The sequence below is a fragment of the Melanerpes formicivorus genome, unplaced genomic scaffold, assembly GCF_026170545.1.
Source record: "Melanerpes formicivorus ecotype bairdi unplaced genomic scaffold, bMelFor1.0.p_v2 SCAF_10, whole genome shotgun sequence".
In the NCBI taxonomy this organism is placed as follows: Eukaryota; Metazoa; Chordata; class Aves; order Piciformes; family Picidae; genus Melanerpes; species Melanerpes formicivorus.
In genome coordinates, this window is record NW_027142362.1 from 12,340,018 (window position 1) to 12,367,808 (window position 27,791).

Here is a 27,791-nt window from a genome sequence, read left to right on the forward strand (position 1 = left end):
GAGGGAGGGAGGGAGTAAGATCGCCGAGTTCTGCCTCAGCAGCCATGGCCGCGTAGCGTCTGCTCGGCAGCCGCGCTCGGACATGGGCCTGCCCCGGGCCGGCGGGCTGAGGCAGCGAGTCCCCGCGGCGGTGAGTACGCAGCCGGATCCGTCGCGCTGGGCAGGGCAATGCCCCGGCCGCTCTGGGATCGAGGCCTGCAGGGCAGGCGGACTCGCCTTACGGCCTCCTCCGGCCGCTGTGAGAGGGGGCGGGCGCCCTTGGAGGGAAGCCCCGGGTCCAGCCCCGCAGTGCGGCTTGGAGTGGGAAGAAGCGGCTCTTTAGGGCCTGCGAAGGGCGGGGGGAAGGGAGCTGGGCTGCGCGGTGGCGGGGGGGAAGGCAGAATCGGGCCTGGGCCGGCCCCGTGAGGAGCCGGCAGCTCTCCGGACCGCGTCCGGCGATGTGACCTTGGACAGCCCCCAAAGCGCCCCCCGCCGCAACCCGGCCGGGGTCTGGGGAAGCCGTGCCGGAGCCCCAGAGCGGCCGGAGGAAGATGACAGGGAAGCAGCGCTTCCCAGAGTGCAGTCCGCCGGCCGGAGCGGGCGAGGCGGCGAGCTGCGGTGTCATGGAGACTGCCACCGCGCTGGCCGGGCCCGCACCCGGACGCGGCAGGGTTTTAACCACTCACTTACAAACTCGGAATCCGAGTTTTCAGCCTCGCTGCCACCTCCTCAGCATCTTATCACGTATACTGCTCCTGTACGCTCTGTAGATGCTAATTTAAGTAAGAATGAAGCTATTTGTGTTCTTTAATAGATTGAGTAACTTTAAAAGTTCCTGTATAAAATCCAAATTATTTTCGTTTCAGCAACATAACTTTGTAGTGTCATTCTTCCCTGTTAGTATCAGTCAAACCATTGCATGAGTGAGCTGCCAGAAGGGATTTTCTCACTGTGCAAAAAAATTATTTCCAGACTTGGCTGTGCAGGTAGTTTCAGCAAGGTACATGGCCAAAGACACGACAACACGTTGGTGCCTTGATAACTGGTGGTCTCCTGTCATAGCCTTGCTGTGAAACCCTGGTGGTTGTAATCAGCCTATGCACATTAAGGAACAGGACCAAGGCCTGTAGTATTAACAGTACAGGAGCCTGAGAGCAAGCTGGACAGCTGTCAGGGAGAAATACACTGATCGATTGTATAGGTCAATCATGTTAAAATACTGTATTTTTAGATTAATACTGATAATCTCAACACAATCAACTTTTCAGTGCAGAATACAAACAGTGAAACATTTCCAAGAGAAGTGAGGAACTCAATGCTTGTGAGAAACATTTCTTGTTTGTGCAAGTCTTAGAGACAAAAGTGAGTGAATAATACCTTATTACATACCTGACTTGATGATGCACATTGCTTAGCACATCGAGTTATTTCAGACTATGTTACAGTAGTGTAACTGCTGCTGTGCATTGTTCTTGCAATGATCATTCTACTTAAAGCTTACTCATATCCTTAGTAAAACAGGCATGATAATTAGACATTGAAAAACCTGTTACCAACTGTCAGTGTAAAACTATCTATTCTAAGTATTTTAAGTGTCTATGAACATCCAATCGTGACTTCCCTTATGTTTTTGGGATATTGGGCTGGTTTTCAGCACTCTTGGGTACAAAGAAGGAACCTGGGATAATATTTCAGCTGGGGCCAGAAAAGATTGTCAGTTTTGAGTCTGATCTCAGTTTTGTAGGAAAAAGTTGATAAGCCTGAAATTGGTTGTTTCCTTTTCCTCACAGGGTTGCTGAATAGTGGATTTACCTATTATGGTTTCTTCAGTCCCTTGTGTTCATGGCTTTATTATCCAATTCTTTTCTCTTGCTGGGAAAGAAAATATCCATCTTTCTTAGAGTTGTATGAAATATCTGTGTGTGTAGTTGGAAGGGTTCATTGATGTCTCAGTGTTGTCATTGTGTTGACATGCTGCTTGTAAGTGTGGAGGGAAAAGAAATGCTCAGCAAATGTGAATCTCATCTAGACAGTAGTGTGGAGCGGCAAGAGTCTATCATGGTAAAATGGATGTGATTCTGATGAAGTACAGTTCACTGCAGTGGAAACAAATACAGACCTTGCAGTAACTAGTTTATCTCCATGCATTTCACTGTATGTTAAATATTTCTGAATGTCTTCATGCAGGTTGTTTAGCTGCATTCTACAGTGGAGACCAGGCCTCTTAGGAATCTGATACCTGCAAAAAACTGTGTTGAGAATCAGATGGTTATATTTATATATGAAGGAGCTGATCTGGACTCTGAAATCACTCTTCCCAGAGGCTGCTCAAAGAAGCAAAACCCCCAAACACTGTTGATTTGAGTACAAGAAAAAAAATTGCTGGAAGCCTACGGAGTTTTAAGAGTCCTTGTGAGCCAAGACTGAGTAGTCAGTTGGCAACTAGTGATCAGTCTGTAGGCCACTACTGACTAAAATCCAATTAGGGGATTAGTTTTTTTAATGCATAAACCTGAAAATGCTAGTTTTAGTGCCATAGATAAAGGTCTACATAGAAGAATGAATTCAAGAGTGCAGCTGAAATCTTACCAATTCATGATATATGCTGTATATAATCCCATTAAGTAGGCTGTTGAGAATTTGATTTCAAAAAATAAATTAAAAATATTATTCCTAATCCACTCTTACTCATTTTACTGCAGCATATTGTGTGAATGATGATGCTGTGGGAGATCAAAGAGTAATCAGATACTGTGGTTAGTAGCTCACATTATGAAAAAGGTACAGAAATTTCTTCAGATCAGGAGATAAAAGTTCAGCACTGAACTTGTCTGGCAGTTTAAAGACCTGCAGTTATAACTTAGTAACCACTGCAGGAAAACATGGAAAGCCAATTTTTGTTCTGAGCCAAAACTCAAAGCAAATCTTGGCTTTTATCCACTGACTCTACATTTATATAGATGATGCTCCAGAAGAGCTGCTTGTATCAAGGTGTGTCAGCAACACTTGAAAATTCACTGGCATCTTTTGCTTTCCATTAAGTGGTTCATCTTCCACATAATCTTGGGCTGTTTTCCCCCTCAAATGCACACAGACACAGTAATGTTATATTCATCTCTTTTTCAGACTACATATTTAGTTACAATATTCTGTCAGAACATAACTAAATGCTGCCATTTAAGATTAATACTGGTTACGTAACAGAGCAAACATTCAAGATATATTTGGAAAAGACTTAAAGCTTCAAAGAGAAGAATCTATTTATGTTCCAAGGGGGAAAAAAAAAAAGGCAGGCCAGGTAAAGACATGCTCTGAAGGTAGAATTAGACAAACAATACTGAAATCTTAATGTTGAGTCTGATAGACATTGTATAATAGGGAAGACAATGTTTTAGTATGAGTGGGGTATGGGATATATTTTTAGGTATTAAATTTAGTATTTGAGAAAATTTATTACTTGCTTTCTAGAATTGTCTCAAAATCAGTCTCCTAAAGGGAGATTTTTGGCAAGCTCTTGAATTTTGAAAAGTTGCTTTCTAATTCTGGATATTAGCAAGTACAGCATCTGTGTGTTCAAAGAGCAAGTTATCTATCAAAGTATTGTTTAGTCTGACCTTGGCATGCCAGACCTTAATGTAAGGAGTTGTCATTCGACATATGACTTAACCTTGTTTTTGCATTCCTTTCTGATATGGACTTAGTATTTTTCTTTGATAATCAGTTCCTACACCAAGAACAGTCAACCTAGTGATACTGCATGCAGTGATAGTTTCAAGAACACAACAGCTGTGCCATGGGAAGCAGTAGCATTCCCTCCTTGCCTTCTCATTCTTGGCTGCATGCACTGATTGCTCTCCTTGCACAATGTGTGTAGCCTTTCTGCCTGTTCAGCAAGCTGAATTGGCTCAGTAAGAGGTTGGACAAATACCAGACCAGAATGAGGAAGAGGGAGGCAAATCAGGACCACCTCATTTGGTGGCAGTTGTCTGTGGATCGATGTAGTTGGGTGAAACTTTAGTCTGAGGTCCCTGGCAGCCTGGCAGTTCTTGGTCACATTTGTCATGCTGATCACCTTGAAGGCAGACGGAAAATGCTCTGCCTTCATCTTGTCAAAGACCCTGTGGGTTTTCACTAGAAAACAATGTATTTGTCAGGATCATTTGATCCTCTTTCTTCTAATTGGTTGTCCTTAATTTCTTCAGTATTGCTAGCACATTAATGCTTGAGAAGGAATACCACATATTAGATTCAAGGATTTTTAGTTAGACTTAATGGACTGCTCTGTCGGGAGTGTCAGATGAGATGATAGAGTAGTCCCTTATGGCCAAACTCAACTTGTTCATGGCTACCAGAAGAACACTTCCAAATGAGATCAGAAAGACAATGGTACTGACAAGTTTAAGCCCTACAGCATGTCCAAGAAATTTCAAGTTAACTTTAACACTAGCAATCTTCCTTGTCTCAGCTTGTCTCTTACCAAGACATTAGAAGTCACCTTTCCAAGGATGTAGTGTGTATTTGCAGAGAGTTGTGCTAAGCTAGCAATAAAACATTAGCCATTACAAATTTCAGAGTACAGAGAAGTCAGCTATTTTGGTTTTTTTGTAATATACTTACTGGCACTACAGTTGAATAAACTTGCTAGATGTGATGATTTTGAACATTAAGTCAACATTTTGCAATTAGTTTCTTGTTCTTCTATTAACAAAATATTGCTAGCATTCTTGATGAATTATCTGGAAGTATTTCAAATAATTGTGTCACTTTTGGAGGATTGCATCTAGTCCTAGGGTCACATAAGGTGAGATAGATTAGCTAATCATAGTGTCAGTCAGGGTTGGAAGGGACCACAAGGATCATCTAGTTCCAACCCCCCTGCCATGGGCAGGGACACCCCACACTAGATCAGGCTGCCCAGAGCCTCGTCCAGCCTGGGCTTAAACACCTCCAGGGATGGGGCCTCAACCACTTCCCTGGACAACCCATTCCAGGGCTTCACCACTCTCATGTTGAAGAACTTCCTCCTCACATCTAGCCTGAATCTCCCCACCTCCAGCTTCATTCCATTCCCCCTAGTCCTATCACTACCTGATATCCTGAGAAGTCCCTCCCCAGCCTTCTTGTAGGCCCCCTTCAGATACTGGAAGGCCACAATTAGGTCACCTCGGAGTCTTCTCTTCTGCAAACTGAACAGCCCCAACTCCAGTCTGTTCCATAGGAGAGGTGCTTCAGCCCTCTGATCATCCTCATGGCCCTTCTCTGGACACACTCCAGCACGTCCATATCCCTCTTGTAATAGGGGCTCCAGAACTGGACGCAGTACTCCAGGTGGGGTACCACCAGACCTGAATAGAGGGGGAGAATCACCTCTCTTGACCTGCTAGCCACACTTTTCTTGATGCAGCTCAGGATCTGATCATAGAGGTAGCTGTAACTGTATTAAAAGTCATTGGAATGTATCTGAGCTCTCCTTATTGTTTGTTTTTTTTTTTTTTCCCCACCAGAAAAAGACTTAGAGACTTTAAAGAGGCTATACCATCCTAGAAGAGACAAACAACAACATTAACATGCCTGCTGTGGCATCTGTACCTAAGGAGCTTTATCTCTGTACTTCATTGAAAGATCTCAACAAGAAGACAGAAATAAAACCTGAAAAAACAAGTACAAAGAGGTATCTTTTTTTATTTTGGGTTACTATTAAAAGTATTACTGCTGCTCTTCTGAGCAGGTTCCAAAGCAGCTATGTTGTGAATCTAAATTTCCTCAGTTATTTCTGTGGGATAAGTCTTACATACAGCTCTCGGCTGTCGCTCTGATGCTTACTACCTATGGGAGGTAATATGACATACATGGCAAGACATGATTTGAACAGAGCATAGTGCTCATGAAGATGTGGGCACTGTGAGAAAAGGCTACATGAATGCAAATTCCCAAAGTAATAAAAAGTTTAGGATGTGTGTGACTAGAAAACATTTTACCTCTAGCATTTCAGACAATTGGCCATTCCATTTTCTCTGACTGAATCAGTTTTTCGTCCAAAAAAAATTTGTTTTAGAAGGGAAAAGTCTCTTTTTTTTTAACTTATATCTCAGTATGGTATGTAATTATGGAGGAATTTAAATAAGGATAGTAAACTAACAGAAAAACATTATGTAGAGGAGCATGACTGTAATTAATTCTTTGTGAAAGTCTTATGATATGCTTAATCTGAAATGGTTAATGTGTGGACAGAGGCTGTGAACACTTAAAATGTCATCTTGTTATAAAAACAAGTCACCAACCACATACTTTACTTTTCTTTGATTTCAGTTATGTGCAGAGTGCCCTTAAGATTTTCAAGGCAGCAGAGGAAAGCAGGTTGGACCGGGATGAAGAGAAAGCTTACATCCTATATATGAAATATGTGACTGTTTATAACTTTATTAAGAAGAGACCTGATTTTAAGCAGCAACAGGTATAAAAGCTTTCTCAAAGACCTCTTCTGCATTGGTAGAAGCATTAGAAGTACAGAGAATTATACTAATGTGCATTCAAAGACTTACACTAGTATGAAGTAAACTGTCTCACTTATGATAGCAGCTGTGTTCTCCCTCTTTTGGACAAGTCTATTGTTAATTGCTTTTTACAGTTTACTTTCAGTACACTTAAGATCCATAAATTGTCAGGTCCATGATTATTTTTTCAGGGAAAGGTATTTCTGTCATCTTTCCCACTCAAATTGGTCTTGGTACATTTGCCTTGGCTATCCTATACTTGTGAGCACTATAGAGTACTTTTATTTATAAACTCATGTTTGAGAGGGAAATAATTTTGATCCAAACCAGTTTCTCTTGTTGGCATAGATAATTTTATGTAAGTACCAATTCTCTGTACATTAGTGGCCCTTGATATGCACTGAAGTAGGCATTACTAAGCTGTACTATTAATATGTGGGGTCGTGCTTGTAATTTTAGGATTATTTTCATTCAATTCTTGGACCTACAAATTTAAAAAAAGCTATTGAAGAAGCTGAAAGACTGTCAGACAGCCTTAAACTCAGGTACGTGAATACAGTTAATAGAGAAGATACTGTTTGTTATACCTGATCCCACACACCTGAAATTGCAGGGTTTCATGCAATTTAATAGCGAGGGTTTGCACTTGAGCAGACCCTAGATGCCCAAAATTCTTGGAAGCTTATATTATTTATCTACAAAAGTCTTGTTATTAAAGATTTTGTGGTCACATGCTGTAATAACTTGCCACTGTATACAGTGTTCATGGTGTCTTAACTTTTGGTCACTGTAGTTTGTTGGTATTGTTTCCTATGACTAATGAAAAACCTTAAAGATATAAACTATATATATATGTATACACACACTAGAGATCAAGAGCCATTTCCTCCTTACCCTTTTTATCATGAGGTCACTTGAAACCAAATACACTAATGAGTGTTCCTAATATTTACATATGTTTAAAAGTTCTCCTAGTGGGGATTTAGTTTACACTAAGGAAACACCATTGATTCTTTAGCTAGCTGCTGCACTGATTCTCTGCCACTGCCACATGCCAACTAATGGAACTGAGCAGTTTTGCCAATGTGTAACTGAGCTGATGGTAACAGGCTTTTGGGTAGCTCATTTACAGCTGTCAAGCTACATGTCTTTGTGCCATAAGGCACAAAATTGTGTTGTTAAGTTGTAAGGTAGAATCTATCTTCAGGTGATATTTAGTGCAGTATGCCTTGCTTCCAGTCTGGTCTACTTCTCACATGCCTAATGAATATCTATCTTGCCCTCTTCTCACCCTTTTAGCTCTTTCCATTCAGCTAGAATCATTTCCCCTCCCATTCCCTCCCCCCCCAATATTGCTGTGAAAGCATAATCAATTCCCTTTGAAGTGCTTGATCCATAAACTTTAGGTGAACAAGGGAAAAAGAATGTAGTTACATACATGTGAAAAGAGACTTTCCAAAGATCTCTCACGATACTGTGCATGAAGCAGTCTAAGTTTTCCTTCTTTTAGAGTCTAACAGAACTACTAATTCCCTACAAAAGTAAACACTGATAGAATTGCAGAAACTCAAAATTCTTTCAGGACCTATTGTTTAGTAACTTGTGGCTTGTTTTGAAAGGAACCAAATTTTGAAAGCTGACACAATGGATAACTTCCAACTACTCTGGGCAAAAAGTATATATATTTAAAGGGAATATAAATGAAACATGACTCCTGTGTAACTACAGAAGTGGTTTCAGGGAAATTATTTGTGTAATATCTTCTCCAGGCAGTAGGCCAGCAAATAGTTTGAATGTTAATTGTTAACTAAAGGTGGAGCTACTGAATCATTTGTGTAAGAGCAGAATATCTATATGAATGACCTACTACGTGCTTCAAAGGATTAAGTGGGAAATTTGTGGGTAAATACTCCATATTGAAGGAATTAAACTAAACTCTGAAATATGCTTTGTCATTAACTCCAGTTGAGAACAAAATGCACTAAGTTATGATGCTTTGCCAAATTAAGAAGCCTGTTTAAAAAATAAAGTTAGAAACTTGCAGCCTCCTTCCTGTTAGTGACCAATTGGTGGAATAGATTTGGAAGCAGAATTTGATTTAGTGCTCTTTTTTTTTAGCACAGTACTTCAGATGTGAAATACAGCTATATTGTCAGCATCATTTTAATTCTGTTAGGCAGCATCTGATCAAAATGAGCAATTACTAATACAGTTTGGTGGTGGTTTGTTTTTTTTTACTGCTTGGTTTGGTCCTCAGAATTGTTAGTTCAAAAACATTCTATTTTTTGTCTTATGGGTTAGTAACATTTAAGCTTGTCAGTTGTATTAGGTATAATAGAATACTGTTTAACAGTGATGTGACTATGCAGACCTGCATTTGGTGATCTAAAAGCTACAGTTTGGAAGTCACTGTTTTACAATATCATGATTATCCTTACAGTGGGAAAAGGCTGGGGGTGGTAATTGTAAAGTCTTAAAGCTTTATGAAGAGGACAGCTGTATGCAAGACTTGGCTCCACCAAAACTCTTTGGCTATACATGTCCAGTCTTGAACTTCACTGTAGCCCTAGTAAAAGGACTACAGCAGGGACACAGGTGAGGACATAACAGTATTATAAAGTCAGTTTACATTCTGATGGTGACTGCTGCAATGTAAGTAGTTCTGATCCAGCTTCCCAGAAACAAGAAATTTAGATATCTGAGCTATCTTACTTCTAACTTACTGTTAGATCTGTTGCAAAGCTATATAAAATACCTGGGATGGTTGTTACCATATAGTGAAGTTTATCTGCAAGTCACCAATACCTGCTCTTTCCTCTGTAAAATTTAGTGACATTGTACCTAAGCATTGACCCCAGGTTTAGAGGGGGGGAAAGAAAATAAAATTAATCACTTAGCCTAATGTTAGGCTTAGTGGCTCTGAAATAGGACCAAAATCAGGATTTAAGAATGAGAAAGCCAGCCCAAAAGCGGGAGAAATAATACCACACAGTCTTGGAGGAAAATGATGCTTGTTTGAAATACAAAAATTGACAATACTTCTAACTTTTTAAAAAACTTTAAATACTTCCCCCTCAAGACTTGATGATTCTGATGTTAATTATCCAAGGCTGGCCAAAAATACAATATTGAAAAAAAGGTGGGTTGTTTGGGTTTTTTTTCCCCCTTTAACAGATACGAGGAAGCTGAAGTTCGGAAAAAACTTGAAGAGAGGGACAGACAAGAGCTGCAGAAAAAGCAGGAACCAAAAGATGATGGAAAGAGTTCAGCCAAAAATGCCTCAGAAAGTGCTGTGGATTCCAAAGGAAAAAACCAAAAGGTAACGAAAGATGTTCACAAACTCTCTGATTGTCTCTATGTTTTGGTTTCATCTAGCATTTGATCTCTGCTAGTAGCCATTTCCAGTTCAGAATCATGGGGTTTTAAAATGGTTTTACACTCCCCATAATCCTTCTTTGACATTTCTTTGGAAGAGGCTCTACCAGCCTCCAAGTTTTGCAGACTAAGTTTTTGTGAAGTTAAATTCTGCTTTATAATACAACTGGCTAGTGTAAGAACCCCTAGGTAATGATAATAAGCTGATGTGTTACGGATAATATGTCTCTGATTTGGAAGAGGACTGATTGTTCAGTCATAGTGTGGAAAGAAACTAACTTCTTCACAGATACTTCACAGATTTCATCTAGCAGAGGATGTTCTAGGTTGTATTATTTACTGTTTTCTGTCTAGGTACATTTAGTACATTTGTTGACACATCTGTAGAAGAAACTTTTTGTTGGTCTTCCTTCCGTTTACAGTGTGACCATTTTCCTTCAGGCTTTATGAGAGTGTCTGTTGGCCACCTTGGTTCTGAGTATTTGATATTACAGTAACCTCTTCCTTTTTTTTCTTTGCAACACAGATTAATGGTGAGAGAAAGCACTCACTGGAAAGAAAGGATCAGCCTGACAGTCTGAGTAGTGGTAAGAAATGCAACATTCACAGAGAGATGAAAAAGGTCTCCATTTGACTATGGATTTACTACCTAAGCCGTTGCAATTTCAGGGTATTTTGATGAACTGCATCCTGCAGTTTGGTAATAGTGTTTTAGTAATTAATTAAGCTCTGTCTTGCAGCCTTCATCACTTCTTTTGAATTTAGAAGTCTCTACATAACAGCTTCATAACTTAGCAGATTAATAATGGTAAAGGCAAACTAGCCCTTAAAGTGGTCAAATTAGAAAGTCTCAGCTGATAAGAACAAATCTAGGCAAGGCTGAAATGTGTCAGCTTTCTTAATTAAGTAAATTTTTCCTTCCCCCTTCCATTCTTCTGGGTATTTTTTAACTCCTGCAATTATCTGTGAAAGTGTTACTTAGAATTCTTAGCTGAAGAGGAAAATCTGCAGTGTGTAGCTTACAAATGCTTGCTTATATGGACAACAAAAAGTTAAAATAGTTTATCATTGAAACATTCAGTGTTGTCAAATTCAGCAGGTCAGGTGCTAATCGCTATAGCAGCGGGAAGAAGTGGTCCACCATGTTTATTCTATAGTGTCTCACCTCTGTGACTTTGTAGGACTTGTATGGCCGGTTTCACCCGTTTGCAGCCTTGACTGCACCAGTCAGATGTGACCATAGCTACCTCCATTTATAATGTAGCCTTTTGCATCTAACAGCTTCTCTGTTTGAAGGAGCAGTCACACCTGAGAAACTGTTTGCGATGATGTCGGACAAAAATATTGAATTGATTATAATGGATGCTCGAAGATTGAAGGATTATCAGGAATCATGTATTCCAAGATCCATCAGCGTCCCAGAAGAAGCTATCAGTCCTGGGTATGAAATAATGTCTAGTGACAGTGAAATACTTTGTAATTTTATAACCTGACTGGAGAAAAATAATAATAGTAATACTTGTGCACTTAGTTTTGAGCTCCCCGATATATACCCATGGGTGAGATGTATCTGGACAGCTCAATACTGACTTAAAGACTGAGCTTACTTATTCTACCCAAGCACACAAACATCTGGATTATATAATGCTGGATGAAATGTTACTTGTATATTTGTGTTTAAATGCATGCTATCATGTTTCAGAGTTACTGCTAATTGGATTGAAGCTAGACTCCCAGAGGACTCTAAAGATCCATGGAAGAGGAGAGGACACTTCGATTATGTTATACTGCTAGACTGGTTTAGTTCTGCTGAAGACTTAAAGATAGGAACAACTCTTCAGAGCCTGAAAGATGCACTTTTTAAGGTTGGCAAGTTTCACATTTTATATTAACCTTAATTATGAACGTCTTAAAGCACCTGCAATTACAGAGTATATAAAAGATATAATGACACTTTCAGTTTTCAAAGACTGCTTATTTTGATAGCAGAAGCGTCGTCTAAAGTTTCGTGTTGCCCTATTAGTAAGTGATTCCTTCTGTACTGGAAATATTCAGACCCTGTTGTAGGTAGAGCCAGGAACCTACCTGTGTTGAACATGATCTAACACAAAAAAGACCCCTGTTGCCCAAAAGGGTTTTGCAGCCTGTTTAATTCTTACTTAATCTCAAAACCAACCTGTCTCAGTGTAACGATTATGCACAGAAATGTCACCACCACTGCTAAAATGTAAAAGTTTATTTTCTATTTTCAAGTAATTTATTTCAAACCTTTTTGTGTTTTAGTGGGAAAGCAAAACTATACTGAAGAATGAACCTCTAGTTCTAGAAGGAGGTTATGAAAACTGGCTCCTTTGTTTTCCCCAATACACAACAAATGCTAAAGTAACTCCACCCCAGCATAACAGGAGTGAAGCCATGACTGTTTCTTGTAAGTATAAAGGATGATATCCCCCCCCAAGTGTTCTTAATTATTTGCTATATCTTTAATGCATTCAAATATGATTGGGATGGCCTTGTTCTGCCCAAATTTAAATTTTGGGGTGGAATGTGGGTGTTGCTCTGCTTTTGTGGTTTTGTTTTGAGAGTGCTCTCATGCTTCTCCCCTCTACCCCCTCCTAAAGTGGATTTTACATATCCATCTCTGGAAGAGCCAGCTCCTGTTCCACCTGTTACTGTTACAAAGCCATCTCCAGCAGAAGTAATTGAAAATGAAGAATCAGAAGATAATTTAGAAGAGAGACTAAAATCACTTAACAGATCAAGCATAAAGGATGCTGCTGTTCCAAAATCTGACAGTTCATTTGTAGTTAATCCAGTACCCATTTCAAGAGGTATCCCTGAGGTAAGCAGTGTTTCTTTTCTTTCCTCAGAGTTAGTACATGGTTAATCTATTAGAGACCCACCACATGCAGGAGCTTAAATCCACAAGAAAACATACTCTCTATTTGTTTAAGCCTTAGAGGCAAATAGATTGGTACAGACACTACTGGTGCCTGTGAAGCCATAGTAACTGATCTACAGAACTAATAAAACTAAATATACTTAGCAAAATTGCAGAGCTTTTCATCAATATTTTTATAAGAGCCACTGAGAAATTCAAGGTGAGCAACTAATGATAATTCAGAAAGTGTATAAGCTAACTTTTCTGCTCAAAGTATATATAAAGAAATACAGGGAGGGCAGTTAGGCTATGGCTTACTTTGGCTATTCCAAAGGTCTGCTTTCCAGCAACAGTATCTTCCCTCAAACATGTAGGTGGCTTGCACCCTTAGACCAGTAATGAAAGCATTAGGATTTGTTTCTTCCTTTCATGGGGATAAAGCCTGCTGAAAAGAATTCACTAGAAAAGAACATTGTCCTTAAGATAACCTTACCAGTTTCATGCTTCTAGATACTGCCTTCAATACAGATGTCAGCCAAGGAACTGTGAACTGTAAAATGCGAAGACCCTATTTCTTTTCTTCTGTGAACCAGGCAAACCTTTATTTCTTCAGATCTTCAGCTTTAACATTAAAGACACTTGCTCTCCTAAGTCTGGCCATAAGCCACTCTTAAATACCTCCTTCCATCAAGCCTACCTGCCTTAATCATGTGCTGTGTCACATGATCAAGGGCCAAGCCCAAATTGGAATGCCTGATTGCCCTACAATGTTCATCTTTGAAGGCTTGTAAATAAAGAGTTGTAGCAATCAGTGCTTAACGCTCTCCTTATGGTTCTGTAGGGCTTGTTCATTGTTATCTGACACCTGGAAGTTAAGTGAATACCTAATTTTACTAACAAGCAATTTGAGTTACCAGATTTAATGAAATTGGAAGTTCACTTTCCCTTTGGCAGAAGTCAGCTTTGTTTCATCTTTATCCTCTTATAAATTTCCCTTAGAAAAAGCTCAGCTGACAGAACAGTAATAACTGTAGCAAAATGTTGTTCTGCACCTTGTGTTACAGGTTGATCGTACTAAAAAGCCTTCACTAAAAATCCCTGACGATAACAGACCAAAGCCTCAAAGTGCAGCCAGTGACAGCCAGCTTGTTGAGAATGGACGAATAGTTCCAGACCGGTCCACAAAGCCACCGCACGATGCAAAGATTGTTCTGACAGAAGAAGAAAAGAGTCGTGTGCATGCAGAAACCGCTGCTCTGCTGGAGAAAAACAGACGGGAGAAAGAACTTCGGGAGAGGCAACAGGAAGAACAGAAAGAGAGGCTCAGACGAGAGAAGGAAGAACAAGAACGAAAAGCGAGAGAAGAGCAGCAGGAAAAGGAACAGAAAGAAAAGCTACAGCAATCCAAAGAGGCCAGAGAACAGGAGAGGGATTTACAAATGAAAAGGGAGCAGGAGGAAAAGGAACAAGAACGAGCGCGCAAAGAAGCAGCGGAGGCAAAAAAGCAAAATAAAAATGAAGTAGAAAGCATTGGTGCCAAAAGGGTTGAGATAGACCAAGTATCAATGGAAGAAAGAGAGAAGGGAACTCGAACACCAGAGACGCAGCGACGGGCGCTGGGTGACGCATCCCAGACCGCTGTGACTGTTTCGGGCAAGGTTAGTGAAAAAGAGAAACTGGCCACCAAACGTGGAGTAAGTATTCAGAGTGGTTTGTGAGCACACACTCTAGTGTCAGTCTGGAAGTTTTAAATACATTGCATTTGTTTAGGCCATAAATGTGGAGGAGAAAGTTAAAACCAAACTACAAATAGGTTGATTCAGTTTTTTTGTTTTATCACAAGACAACTTCAGCTGTTGCTCATAGGTAGGCATGAAATTCCCATAGAATAATAAAACTTCCCACTGACATACGACTGGAAGGAGTGGTTCATAGAGTGCAAGTTTCCAAAAGAGAGAGGTAGTGGCGTTTTAAGTCAGTTACTGTGTATTCTGCTGCTGTAACGCAGGCTAGGGACAGAATTGTCTTCGCAGCAGACTCTTTAGTGCCCCCAGCTGCCTACATGCCGACATTACAGGATTCAGGTGACTGACGCAGGAAGCAGAGCAGCACTCGAGCATTTTTGCTGAGACCAGTTCCATTTCAACTCTTTGTGGGGGCAGGCATCACAGTTCCTTCTTTCCTCAAATACTTGGAAAAAAATGCAAAATTTGATAGCGTAAAAATCATCTGATCATGAAACAGGAGCCATTTGTGAAGCTGAGCTAATAGTATGGAATCATAGAGTGCTTTCCCCCTACTGGAAGAGGTGTCTTTAAAGCTATTTCTCAAGAACATGCATTAGGATACGTTTCTTTCCTTTTGCACCTGCAAATATTATTTGACCAAACTTTGGTGCCTGATGCAAATGCAGAAGGAAGCCAAAATAAATCTTCCTGACCAACCTTAGCACAATCACTCTTGAGCTTTTGACTGACAGAGCAACTTCAGGTAATGACTACCTACAATACAAGAAATTCATAGCGCTGGTGTCACAATTTGCCTTTTTCTTGGAGAGGCTTTGTCATAGTGAGAAGTAAACTGGGGAAGAGTCATTTAAAAACTATTTGTAAAACACAGTAGTGTAGGTGGTACTTCTGCACTTTATTGCTGAGCTCTTGAAGTTACATAAAAGATAGCCTTTGTAGCTGAATGTTGTATTACATAAGACAGTTCCAGTGAACTGCCTATAGTATAGACTAGGAAGAATAAAAATGTGGATACCTCTTGCAACCACTTCTTTGTGGCATGTGCAGTCAGCAACCAGCAAAGAAAGAAATCTGCTTTTCCCCTATTTTGCTTTATCAGCATTCTTTACTCACATTCCAGGTGAAAATTGAAAGCCTTCTCTCAAAATCTTTTACAGCAAACTGGGGTTAAAGGACAACCAGACAGTGGAGCTCAAAAGCCAGGACCACTTAGAGAGGATTCTGAACAAGATACTGAAAGACTTAAAGTAAATACAATGTGTTTTACGTAGCCAAAACAAATCGAGCGCAGATTATTATGTTACATTCCACCTCATTTCAAAGTCATCCTCTTAAGAAAAGACCATACCATGCTGACAGCTGTTTGCTTTTCATTTGTCATAATCATCTAAAAAATAACACTTGAGGCTTTAACTAGATGGCTTCATATGTTTGTTGGCAATAAGAAGCATTCCACACTTCTTCATCATCCCATGCATATTGCTTCATGTCCTGCTTTGAAAGGGAGAAAATATCATCCTTAGGTGCCTAACAGAAGCACATACTCCTAATCAAGTAGCTTCTTTAGGGAAGAAACCAAGCATCCAGACTTTTGTGAGACTGGATTGCCTTCCTTCTCTGGAGCATGTCAACAAATGGGTTTTGTTTAAGTTCAGCGATAGGAAGCAGTGGTACTATATTACCACTACAGTACATTGGATTTCCAACTATAATCAAGGATTTCTTAACTGAATTGTTTTGCATTGAATCATTTCACTCTGTAGGGGGGTGACAGGCAGCTTGCTGCTCTGCATAAGTCACTGTGTGTACCTTACATTTCTGTTTGTTTATTAGTCTCTGCGGGAGCCATTAATAAGAGCACGAAGTGAAGAAATGGGAAGGATAATACCAGGACTGCCTCCCGGCTGGGCAAAGGTAACTTTATATTCTGATGTCACAGTCAAGGCGCCTTGTGCAGTTTCATAGTACAGTTCAATTGTGCCTTATTCCTAAGCTAGATCTTGTTTGGGATTTTGTTATGTTTCTTGCCTTTTTTTTTCCCTTCCCCCTCTCAACTTCCACGTGATTATTTTCTGAATTCTAACATTATTTGGAATGCAGCCAGGAGAGCTCATTTCCTGTCCTCATTCCTGGTACTGGGCAATTATCTTTTAGTGCACATTGTGGTGAAAGTGGTGCCTCCTTCCAGTGAATTTTAATCCCCTAAGTATTGAGGCCAGTCACAACCGTCAGCATCTCAATGTTTGAAAAAACCATGCTCTGTTCTTGCACTAGTTTAAAAATAGGTAAATGAAGGATGGATTTTTACTTGGTTTTGAAACTCTTTTTTTTTTCTCCCCCAAGTTTCTGGATCCAATCACTGGAACCTTTCGTTACTATCACTCTCCAACAAATACTGTTCAGATGTATCCACCAGAAATGGCTCCTTCATCTACTCCTCCATCAACCCCTCCAACTCATAAACCCAAGCCACAGGTGACTGTTGAACGAGAAAGAGAGCACTCCAAACTGAAGCGTTCCTACTCTTCCCCAGACATAACCCAAGCTATTCATGAGGAAGAGAAGAAAAGAATTCCTCTAACTCCTGCAGTCAATCGTGACAATAAGTAGGTTCAATAAGTTCTACCACAACTCATGCAGTAGGAGGTCATGCAGAACTTTCTTTGGTTTTGACCAACTGAAATTCAGTAATTTTCTAAGTAGGTTTGAAAGGATACTAGAGCAATAGACTTACATTTCAGTGCCAGAAGTTCAGTGTAGAGGGCAGCTGTCTTTCAAGAATCAATGTAGCCGTTGGGTGTTAACGTGAATTTCAGGCATCATGGTGTAATTGGACAACAGCTGCTTTCTGAGTTGTGGTATTTGTGTTAACATATTAAATGCAGAGTTGTTTTTTTTTCAACTGGGTTAAATTTAACAACAGCTAACTCTTCAACTGTGAATCTAAAAAAGCCCCAGAACAAGTGCTGGAGGCTGTAACTCAGCCTCACGACAGGCCAGTGTGTACGCATTGGCTGGTTTTGAATACCTTAAATGATGCAGTTGGTGATCTCTTGTGTCAGGACATTTCATTCCCTGTGAGGGAGGGCGGTTCTGTTGGTTTATGTGCATGGCCTTGTAAAGTCTGAGACTCCTGAAAGATCCTTTCTTCCTTACAGACCAGTCTGCTACACAAAAGCTGAAATTTCAAGACTGTCTGCATCACAAATTCGGAATCTTAACCCTGTGTTTGGGGGATCGGGACCAGCTCTTACAGGACTTCGTAACCTAGGGAACACTTGCTATATGAATTCCATATTGCAGTGTCTGTGCAATGCACCTCATCTCGCTGATTATTTTAACAGAAACTTGTATCAAGATGATATCAACAGGTAACAACCTCATTCTTGACAAAAATATCGCTTAGTGGGATTAAGGGGGAGTTGTTTGGGTTTTTTAAGTAGGAGACATGCTAAATGTTAAGAGTCTTGATATTTTCAAAAACCATGTGTGTGATGGGACAGGATTTACTGGACAGTCTTAATTAAATTGTGCTTACCACATTAATAAAGGTAAATGTACTCCAAAAACCAAGCAGAGCATTTTACAAAACAAGCTGGAACAGCCATACCTCCCATCAGCCTAGTCCTCAATGTGGAACCAAATTAGTGCCAAAGCAGAGAGATGTTTTAACTCAGTCCAGCTGCCAGTTTTTCTTGGTGTAAAGAAATCAAAATTTGGGGTAGTGTGGTGAATTAATAAGTGTTCCTTTTTTTTTTTTAAGTTATTTGAAAGGTTCACTTTTTCCTTTTGTTGTTTTTTTTTATGACTGTTTAACTGTATAGGTCAAATTTCCTGGGGCATAAAGGTGAAGTGGCCGAAGAGTTTGGTGTAATAATGAAAGCTTTATGGACAGGACAGTATAAATATATCAGTCCAAGAGACTTCAAAATTACAATTGGGAAGATTAATGACCAATTTGCAGGATATAGCCAACAGGACTCCCAAGAACTGCTTCTGTTTCTAATGGATGGCTTGCACGAAGACCTAAATAAAGTAAGCAATACACTTGTAACTAATTACACATCTGTCAGCTGATAAAGAGAAAGAATGTTTTATCATAGTATCATAGTATCATTCAGGGTTGGAAGGGACCACAAGGATCATCTAGTTCCAACCCCCCTGCCATGGGCAGGGACACCCCACACTAGATCAGGCTGGCCAGAGCCTCATCCAGCCTGCTCTTAAACACCCCCAGGGACGGGGCCTCAACCACTTCCCTGGACAACCCATTCCAGGGTCTCACCACTCTCATGGTGAAGAACCTCCTCCTCACATCTAGCCTGAATCTCCCCACCTCCAGCTTCATTCTATTCCCCCTAGTCCTATCACTACCTGAGATCCTGAGAAGTCCCTCCCCAGCCTTCTTGTAGGCCCCCTTCAGATACTGGAAGGCCACAATTAGGTCACCTCGGAGTCTTCTCTTCTGCAGACTGAACAGCCCCAACTCCTTCAGTCTGTCCCCACAGGAGAGGTGCTCCAGCCCTCTGATCATCCTTGTGGCCCTTCTCTGGACACACTCCAGCACCTCCACATCCCTCTTGTAATAGGGGCTCCAGAACTGGACACAGTACTCCAGGTGGGGTCTCATCAGGGCTGAGTAGAGGGGGAGGATCACCTCCCTCGACCTGCTAGCCACACTTCTCCTCATGCAGCCCAGGATCTGATTGGCTTTGCGGGCTGCAAGAGCACATTGAGAGCTCATGTTGAGCTTTTTGTCCACCAGCACCCCCAAGTCTCTCTCCTCAGGGCTATTTTCCAGCCAGTCACTGCCCATATAAAGATCCTCTCGCTTCCTAAGAGGTTTATGTTACTGGAAGCCTGTGTGGAAGGAAGTATGAGTATTCAGAATTAAAGCAGGAATTGAATTTGAAATGGTTTAAGGCACTGAAGGGAGTAATGGAAGAAGTCTTTAAAAATATTTAAATATTCATGCAAATATTCAACAGTGTGCTTGCCTCTAGAGAGGACTTTCTATTTTTGTGTGTGTGTGTGTGTGTGTGTTAATAGAGGGCTGTGATATTCAAACTTCTGTTATTCAGGCTGACAACAGGAAAAGATACAAGGAAGAAAACAACGATCATCTTGATGACTTCAGAGCAGCAGAACTAGCCTGGCTCAAACACAAACAGCTCAATGAGTCCATTATTGTGGCACTCTTTCAAGGCCAGTTCAAATCTACAGTGCAGTGTCTTACCTGTCACAAGAAGTCCCGAACCTTTGAGGCTTTCATGTATTTGTCGTTGCCGCTTGCGTCCACTAGTAAATGTACGCTGCAGGTACGTGGAACTAGAGAGAAACAGTCTGTGGATTAGAAGCACTTCTCTGTGATTTCATTGTGATGTTGCTTCTGCTCAGCCTCTTGATGAAGGGGTTGGCTGCTCTTCCACCTTAGCTTACATGTACCTGAGTCACGAACAGCTCTGTCTTCATTGTTTATTCAGCCTTCTAAAGTTGGGTTTTAAAAATAGGTCATTCCATGGAAGTTTTAAAATCCAAGCAGGATGGAAATGCTGAAGCTGCAAGTAGCAGAAAATACACCCATGGTATTTGCTTTTGTAGGTCATAGCATAAACATTTGATGTTCTTAAATAAAATACTGTAGGTATATTTTGAAGCACTTGCAGCTAATTAATACACTTAGTAAAAAAATCTCATTCCACTCGTGGATTTAATTCATTTTCCCTCATTTTTGTGAAGCATAGCATGCAGGTACTTGGTGCAAGCTAACAACCAACTTGGAAACAAACACTCTGGGCTACACTTCTGTAGGCACTTGGCCCTTCACAATCCTTTTGTGTTTTGTTTTAGGAATGCCTTAGATTGTTCTCCAAAGAAGAGAAGCTGACTGATAACAACAGGTTTTACTGCAGCCATTGCAAAACTCGAAGGGATTCTTTGAAAAAAATAGAAATTTGGAAATTGCCACCTGTTCTTCTCGTGCACTTGAAAAGGTAAGAGAAACTGTTTGGTGAAAATGAATTGGGGTGAAGTGCCCAGGCTTTGCTGGAGATTGATTGCTCCAGTGCAGTAGCTAACCATTTTTAATTAGAATAAGTTCCAGATGTGTTTCCAGTTGTAATCGTGCAAGAATTTTATTTTCCTGCATGTGCTAAGAAACACATGTGCAAACATAATCAAAACTGGGAGCCAAATGCTTCAGTTGAGATCACATCCTGGTTAAAAACAGGGAAAACAAACATGCTGAATATTCTTGTGACCAACCTGTCACTTTTAACCACGCTTTTTCATTTTCTAGATTTTCCTATGATGGAAGATGGAAGCAAAAGCTTCAAACTTCTGTAGATTTCCCATTGGAAACCCTTGACCTTTCGCAGTATGTTATTGGTCCAAAGAATAACTTGAAGAGATACAATCTGTTTTCAGTATCAGTAAGTAACCATGTCACGTTTCAATTGCCAGGGCTTGGATTAGCCTGTGTGGTTTCATCTGGGTTTGCAGACTGCCCACCTGATTGCAGATTGGGTTGCATTTTAAAGAGAACCATTGGTATTTAGTAAGAATCTCACATTCATGTTCATTTCCTTAACCAGGAAAGGAAAAGCAGCCTTCAAAGACATGACTTATTTTCTGCTTCTGTTTACAGAATCATTATGGTGGGTTGGATGGAGGGCACTACACAGCCTACTGCAAAAATGCTTCGAAACAGCGCTGGTTTAAGTTTGACGACCATGAAGTGTCTGAGATCTCGGCGTCATCTGTGAAATCCTCAGCTGCATATATTCTCTTTTACACCTCGTATGAACAGCGAGCAGTGGAGATGGCCACGTAAAGCAGGCTGGGTTAAGAAAACTGGTTTTCTTATTCTAAGAGCAAAGGAGGTAGGGGAATGCATCTGAGTATGCAAAGGTGTGACAAGCAGTCACGGCTCCAGGGATGGTTGCAGCAGCTTTTCTGCAAGCGAGCTCTTTCTGGTCAGTACTAGTGCTTAGAAATCAGAAGACTGATTAATAATGCTTGTGGTAATCCTGCCATCTGTGAAACCATTTAAAAAGCAAACTTGCATTACCATTTATTTAAAAAATAAAAACCCACACAACAACAACAACAACAACAACAAAAAAAAGCCACAAACCCAACAAGCTACATTTTTAGTCTGCTCCAAAATGAAATTCTAGCTTAAGTCATCTGAAATCTGTTACCGAGTAGTTCAAAATGTCTGAAGATCCCAAGGCATATCTTGATTTCTTCTTCTTCTTCTTTTGTTGTCTTCTCTTTTTTCCCCATTTCCTTTCACTGTTATGGCCTTTTCACATTTCTAACCTTAAGCTTGATTCTACTGTGAATACTCTAGAATGATGTAAACAGTTAGGAATGTAAGTGTACATATTGATTGCATACTTGCACAGCAGAACTATGTATATAATACTATGTCGTCCTTTTTTTTTTGTGAGAGCCTCTAAGAACTCGAGAGGATTGTGTTTATTTGCCAGCTCTAAGTAACTGCAACACTACTTTACAAAGCAGAGCTCTATTTTGGGTTTGTTTGGGTTTTTTTTTTGGTTAGCTTTTGTCGATATTTGTGCACTTCAGAGTTATTCTAAACAAATGAGATTTTTTTCCTTTTTAATTTTTTAATATAAATTTTCATGTACACATGCATTAAAGACCTTATGAAGAAATGATTTAAAAATATATCCTGTTAAATGTATGTTTGGGCTTGGTGTTTTCATTCTCAACGAGGTGTGTCACGGGCAGTGTTCTACGCAAGGACAAGCTGGTCACAGTCACAGCCTGAAAATACTGCTGTGTGTAAAATGAGTAGCTCAGAAACTGTTTTAGTTGCATCTTGTGCATTTCCCCCTCTGGATTTGGGTTAGTTTCCCTCTCTGGATAGTCTGGCATTCCAAAATCCTAGGTCCTGCATTCTGAGGTTTTATCTGTCTATGGGCATGTGTCTTGCTGATGGAATTACGATCAGGATTGATTGCTTTCCTGAAGCTTACCTGCTGTAAACAAATCTGCAGTGCTGGAAGGACAGAAATGAGAGTACTAGAATAATGACTTTTTCTTTCTCTTACATTATTGGTCACTTAATCCCCTGCTCTCTTCTGAAATACCTACCCTCAGGTGTCTGCTCCTATGCTCTCACCTCAGTATCCTACTGTCCATTTCTGAAAGGCAGCTTTAAACTACATGATAGACTTGAGCAACAGAGAAAGAGGCATTTTCAGGTGAGTGCATCTGTATCCTTAGTTTTTGTGTTCTTTTTGACAAACCTCTGCCCTCCCTCAAGAAAACAACCATCAGACCTTGTACAAATGCAGCAGGGGTATGTTCCTTAACAGGCTTGGAAGCTGTGACTCCTCTCCCTAGAAATGCCACAACAGAGGATCAGCAATACAAATATTCTATACTTTATTGATAAAACACACCTTGGCTAATGCTGCCAATGAATTCCAATTGCTGGACTATTCCATGTTCCTTTTCCACAGCTAGCAGATTTTTAGTGGTTGCAGAGAAGGTTTTGATGGGTGTAGAATAGAACATAAGCTGTGTTGGTCTGCACTGAGGCATGTGGGATCTTGGTGATCAGTTCATCATCAAACCTGTACCAGGATTCAGAGGCTGAGCGCTTGCAGAATGCTGTGTAGTGGCCATTATCCAGAAAACCAGAGTGGTTCTGTAACAAACACCACACTGTTACAACACAAGTCTCAGGTTTCCTCCTTATAGGGCAGGAAAAGCTGGGAATTTGCAAGCTTTTTTGTTTCACTTGCACTTAGAAAAGATGGGAGAGAACATTATAGCCCCCTTTGGCCTACAATGAGGAATGATAATTCAAGTAAATGCTTTAAAAGGGAGCAATTAGCTGATGATTACACATCTCGGTTTTGCAATGTTGAATTTGCAACCCAGCTATTGGGCCTGATACAGGTTACTAGAAGCAGGCCTTTCAGTGAGTGACGGAGAAAGAGACCGTTTAAGTTCTTATTTATAAACAAGATCAGCTAGTGAATTTATGCTGAAAAGGCTGAGGTGGCTCCAAGCAGTCCTTATGTACCAGGAGTGCATGGGGTTTTGAGTTGAGGGAGAGGAAAATGATCATTTCTCTCTGTGGTTACTATAAGCAATGCCTAAAAAAAAAAAGCAAACTCTTTTTACAAATTATATATAAAAAGTTCAAGCCAATGCAATCTTCATCTGCTGCAGGAGGCCAGGGATTACAAATAAAAACAAGAGAGGAAAAGCTCACCACTCCAGCATACAAGCTGTACTCTGCATCCACACAGCAATGTGGGGCAGTGTAGGGAGAGAGATCCAGATTGCTGAGGGGATAGTGGATGTCAGTTGAGAGTTTCCTTCTCCTGTTGCCTTGCCATTCAAACCTGAAATAAAGTTTTGCACTATTTTAAATAACACTTGGGGTTTTTCTTGCACTGGGGGAGTTGCTTTGCTGAGTTTTCCTGGGGAAAGGAAAACCAATGAATGACTACCCAGTCTTTTGAAAAAGAAAGATCTGTATTAAAATTGACTGCTACAATAAAGTGACAGAAAACACACAGAACCCACATGAGATGTCCAACAGGGAAAGCAAAGCTTCCTTCCTGATCTTTCTCTCTAATAGAAATGGATACAGGTGATAAGAGCAGCCAGAAGTCAAGCTTGCATCACTGTCGCTTTGTCCTAAACATTCTGGACTCTGTCAGCTTTTCTTGCACGCAAGGCTGCCTCCCTCTTTCCCCTGTAACTTGTAGTGCAACACCATACTTTTAAACAGCTACAATGTGGCCAAGGGCTGCAGCTGGAGACCACAAGTTCCTCTGAATATGTCAAGAAAAGCAGCTGCTGAACAAGAAATTAAATAATTAATTTACATAATACAGACCTGGGAACCCAAATTGTCCCAGACTAATTTTCTTTATAGGTGGGAAGTTGTTAAGGATAGACTATTAAGAATAAGTTCAGCATCTGGCTATGTGTGGCTAGTAAAGTCTGCTAGTTGGGAGCTCTCACACTGATGTGTGCTTCTGTTTAGCAGACCCAGTGGTTTAGACCTGATTTAGTTAAGGAATTAAACAAAACCCACACGAACCACTGAACTAATCTGTAGCTAGTCACCCCTGGCTTTGGAGAAGAGATTCCAAAGGTAGTGAGTGAAATTCGGTGGGCTGCAGCAGAGAGGAACACAAGAGCACCTTGTCTTGAGATTTCAGGAAGGCAAGTTGCACGTTTGCCAGGTAGGTTGCTGTAACTGCCACCTGGCTTCCAGGTATCCAAAGTAGTAAACCTGCTCATTTGCCGCTATTTTTGACTTTTGTGCAAATGCAAGTGGCTGTCCTTCACATCTCAAAAATCCTAGGAAGTAGCCATGTCCTACCCTATATAGACTGTACCTCTTCAGGTGAAAAATAACAATCTGTGGTGCCTTGGTTATGGTGGTCTCAACTACAGCATCTCGTTTTGTTCCGCACGAGGAACAGTGGATCTGGTTGTTGGAAGTCAGTGTGTCTCGCCGAAAGAAGCATTCCAGACAGTCCTGTCAGAGGAAAAAAGAAACCAATGTGAAAACAAATCATTTGCTCAAACAGATCTCCACTCATGAAGATCCTGAGGCAAGGTAAGAGAAGGGATTGCTGTATTCTGGATCTCTTCCTTATTGAAGCGTGATACAGCAAGGCTGGTGTTGCAAATACACTTGGAGCATAAAGCAGCCAGTGTTGTTTTCCTTCACTGTCCCCAGATGAGGAAACACGTCCAGGAATGAAAGACACTCTCACTGTTGCCACTGAACAATCTTAGTATCTCTAACCTCATGGCAACTCATCAGCGTTACTCTTGTAACCTTGCCAGCGTGTCCAGAGACCAGTAGTGAAACTACGCTTATCTAAGGACCCAGTTGGAGACTAACCTTTAATGCCCAGGAAACCAAAGCCACTAACCACCTGCTGGTTTTGGGGAACATATACTAGTCTAAGCCACCTATTGCTGCACGAAGCAGAAACTGTCAGGAATGTATTAGAAGCAGTACCTGGAGAGAGCAGCTGCTCTTAGAAGGAATGGGCAGGGACAGAACAGTGAAGCTCTCAGGTCTGCGGATGGTGGTCCTGCATTCCAGACACGTGATGGCGTAACTGAGCTGGCCTTCGAACAGCTCTGTGACAATCGACGTTTCGCTGGCAGCGCCTCTGCTTCTTTGTGCGTCGCGGACATGTTTTCTTTTGCTTGACTTTGTAGACGAAACAAACAAACAAACAAAAATGGAGGTAACCACCTAGTTCAGGCTTGTCTTCACTGGGTTTTGACAGCTGCTGCCCTCTGCCTGTGTCACAGGACTAGGCTCTAAAATGTATTACTTCACTTGGTATTTCATACATGCAGAGGAAGCTAAGTTACATTTCTGAGATAAATTAAACAAATATATTATTCTGGACATTAGAACAGCTGGAAATCAAACTTTTTATCAGTGGGTTTGAAGAAGAGAAAGGCACAAGAGACACAGCAGACATGAAGATTTCCACAGAGGAAATAAAGGGAGAGTGTAAAGCATGGAAGGAGCAAGGAGAAGAGGAGATGACGATAACGGAGCTGCAGACAGGACTGTCGTTTAGATGGGGGCTGCAAGCTGATGTAGCATTACACAAGGAGCAGATTAATTACTGTGTGTGTGGATACAAAACACAGAAAAGTTTTGAAGAGGCACATCATGTAATTCAGAAGAGGAGAGGAAATCATTATGTGAAATGCTAGATTACAAAGTGCAAAGAAGAAACACTAAAGGCCCTGAACCAGCACAGCTGGGCTCTTACGTTCTTGAGAGCCTCATGGAGCTCATTCAGCACACAGATCAGAAACTCCTGTGCATCCTGCTGAGTCCGCTTGGTAAAAGTTGGGTACCGCTTCTGAAGGACTGAATGGAAAGGCTCCAGGGAAAGAGAGTCACAGTCTCCAAGCCACATAGTGGATATCAACCAGCTAAAGGCAGCTGCAGAATCATTGGTATCCCTTGGGGGGGAAAAAAAAAGAAAGGTAAGTTACTGGTAGGAAAAGACTCTGCCTTCAAATGGGAGCATAATATAATAGGAAAATATATGCAGGTACAGTGTGGCTCTGACAGTATGGTTTGGGGGGCTCTGCAGATATTAGAAAGCAGTAGAAATCATCATCAAGACAGCAATGACAGTAACTGGCATTAACATCAAAATGATGACCAAAAAAAAAGTATAATGCTTAAGTTACCCAGCACGGAAACAACCCTGGGTCTCTGAAAATGAGCTTGTGGACAATTTGACTATAACTGCCTGGTGGGGAGCTGGTGAGTGGGCGCCTCAGACATTCTCATGGCACCACATATCCTTGGGAAGAAAAACAAGTGCCAAGTGAAAAAACAGCATGGATAAATCAACTTACTCCTGCAGGGCTAATTTGTCCTTTCCTGAGAGGAAATATTCCACGAGTGGTGGCATGCTGCAGAGGCACTGCAAAACTGCATTCATGTAGCACGTGTTGCCCAGATTGAGCAGGCCAGTGAGCCCTGGGTCCTGGCTGTTCGCTTCCTCCATCAGTTGCTTGCAGGAATACTTCAAGCTTTCTACACAAATGGAGTCATACTTCCACCTACTAGGAAAAACAGTACACAACAGTGGAAATCTAAAATGCTATGGTGCTTCTTGAGCTGTGGTTTCCAGAATGTGGCACTGTCCTGAAGTGCCATTTCCTGCTGTTTCAGGATCTTCTTTGTAAACTACATTCACAATTACTTTCAAGCTAATACAGTGGTCAAGACTGGATGCCACACTGAGCTCTTCCCAGTATGGTGAGATGCATCATTTAAATCCCTGAGGATTTTTGAGATATTCCTGAGATTCCAGTCAGTCTTTGACTCCATAAAATTACCTCAAAACTAACCAGCTGTGAATAACTATCTTAGGACTTTCTGCCTACAGAGCACATAATTAATTTCCTCAGTGGTTTGGTACTTTGGTATTTTCTAGCCCCGTATCTTATAGCCCAGATACTACAATAAAGTTTGCTATTTCAGACTTGTAACACAGATTGTTACTTAATCCATGTTAAAAAGTATTTAGTAGATTTGTTTTCTTGCTGCACAAGTTTATCCTAGACCAAACTATCCCCATCCTCAATTAGGCAGGAGAGGTCTGAATACATACTGCACAACCTAGATGCGCTCACCAGTGTTGCCATTCTTGGATTTTTAAAGGCTGTACTTTACTCTGGTACAGAAAGAGGGAGAATTCTGAAACCTCAATAATCTGTAGAACCAGAAAAGTGATTTCTTCCTCAAAACACATT

The 27,791-nt window shown here is 40.9% G+C and overlaps 2 protein-coding genes across 6 annotated transcripts; one reads left to right on the forward strand and one right to left on the reverse strand.

Moving 5' to 3' along the window:
• Positions 1 to 22,188, forward strand: USP8 (ubiquitin specific peptidase 8). 5 transcript variants are annotated; one of them, XM_068143721.1, is made up of 20 exons: positions 1 to 130; positions 5,484 to 5,650; positions 6,289 to 6,433; positions 6,933 to 7,018; positions 9,648 to 9,792; positions 10,375 to 10,435; positions 11,130 to 11,289; positions 11,551 to 11,713; positions 12,132 to 12,276; positions 12,470 to 12,690; positions 13,794 to 14,423; positions 15,635 to 15,724; positions 16,311 to 16,391; positions 16,821 to 17,083; positions 17,636 to 17,848; positions 18,302 to 18,512; positions 19,559 to 19,795; positions 20,328 to 20,470; positions 20,776 to 20,908; positions 21,124 to 22,188. In XM_068143721.1, the coding sequence occupies exons 2-20, from the start codon at positions 5,547 to 5,549 to the stop codon at positions 21,307 to 21,309; spliced, it is 3,417 nt and encodes a 1,138-aa protein (XP_067999822.1). In that variant the 5' UTR covers positions 1 to 130; positions 5,484 to 5,546; the 3' UTR covers positions 21,310 to 22,188. The 5 variants fall into 5 exon arrangements, with proteins under 5 accessions (XP_067999822.1, XP_067999824.1, XP_067999823.1 ...); XM_068143723.1 differs by having other exon boundaries at positions 13,794 to 14,387; XM_068143722.1 differs by having other exon boundaries at positions 11,145 to 11,289.
• On the reverse strand, positions 22,092 to 27,103 carry USP50 (ubiquitin specific peptidase 50). Its single transcript, XM_068143727.1, has 6 exons — positions 26,889 to 27,103; positions 26,288 to 26,483; positions 25,510 to 25,707; positions 24,875 to 25,017; positions 23,734 to 23,866; positions 22,092 to 23,160 (listed from the first exon to the last, which is right to left on the reverse strand). Exons 1-6 carry the CDS (start codon positions 27,038 to 27,040, stop codon positions 22,984 to 22,986), a joined length of 999 nt encoding a protein of 332 aa, XP_067999828.1. The 5' UTR covers positions 27,041 to 27,103; the 3' UTR covers positions 22,092 to 22,983.
• Between the last annotated feature and the right edge of the window lie 688 nt (positions 27,104 to 27,791).

Excerpts from the sequence above, each read along its gene's own strand:
- USP8 (XM_068143721.1), top strand. The coding sequence starts at position 5,547 with ATGCCTGCTGTGGCATCTGTACCTAAGGAGCTTTATCTCTGTACTTCA. Across the intron at positions 5,651-6,288 it reads GAAAAAACAAGTACAAAGAG|TTATGTGCAGAGTGCCCTTA; the intron begins GTATCTTTTTTT and ends CTTTGATTTCAG. Across the intron at positions 9,793-10,374 it reads CCAAAGGAAAAAACCAAAAG|ATTAATGGTGAGAGAAAGCA; the intron begins GTAACGAAAGAT and ends TTTGCAACACAG.
- USP50 (XM_068143727.1), bottom strand. The coding sequence starts at position 27,040 with ATGGAGGAAGCGAACAGCCAGGACCCAGGGCTCACTGGCCTGCTCAAT. Across the intron at positions 23,867-24,874 it reads GTTATTTTTCACCTGAAGAG|GTTTGAATGGCAAGGCAACA; the intron begins GTACAGTCTATA and ends ACTTTATTTCAG. Across the intron at positions 23,161-23,733 it reads ACAGCTTGTATGCTGGAGTG|AACCACTCTGGTTTTCTGGA; the intron begins GTGAGCTTTTCC and ends TGTTTGTTACAG.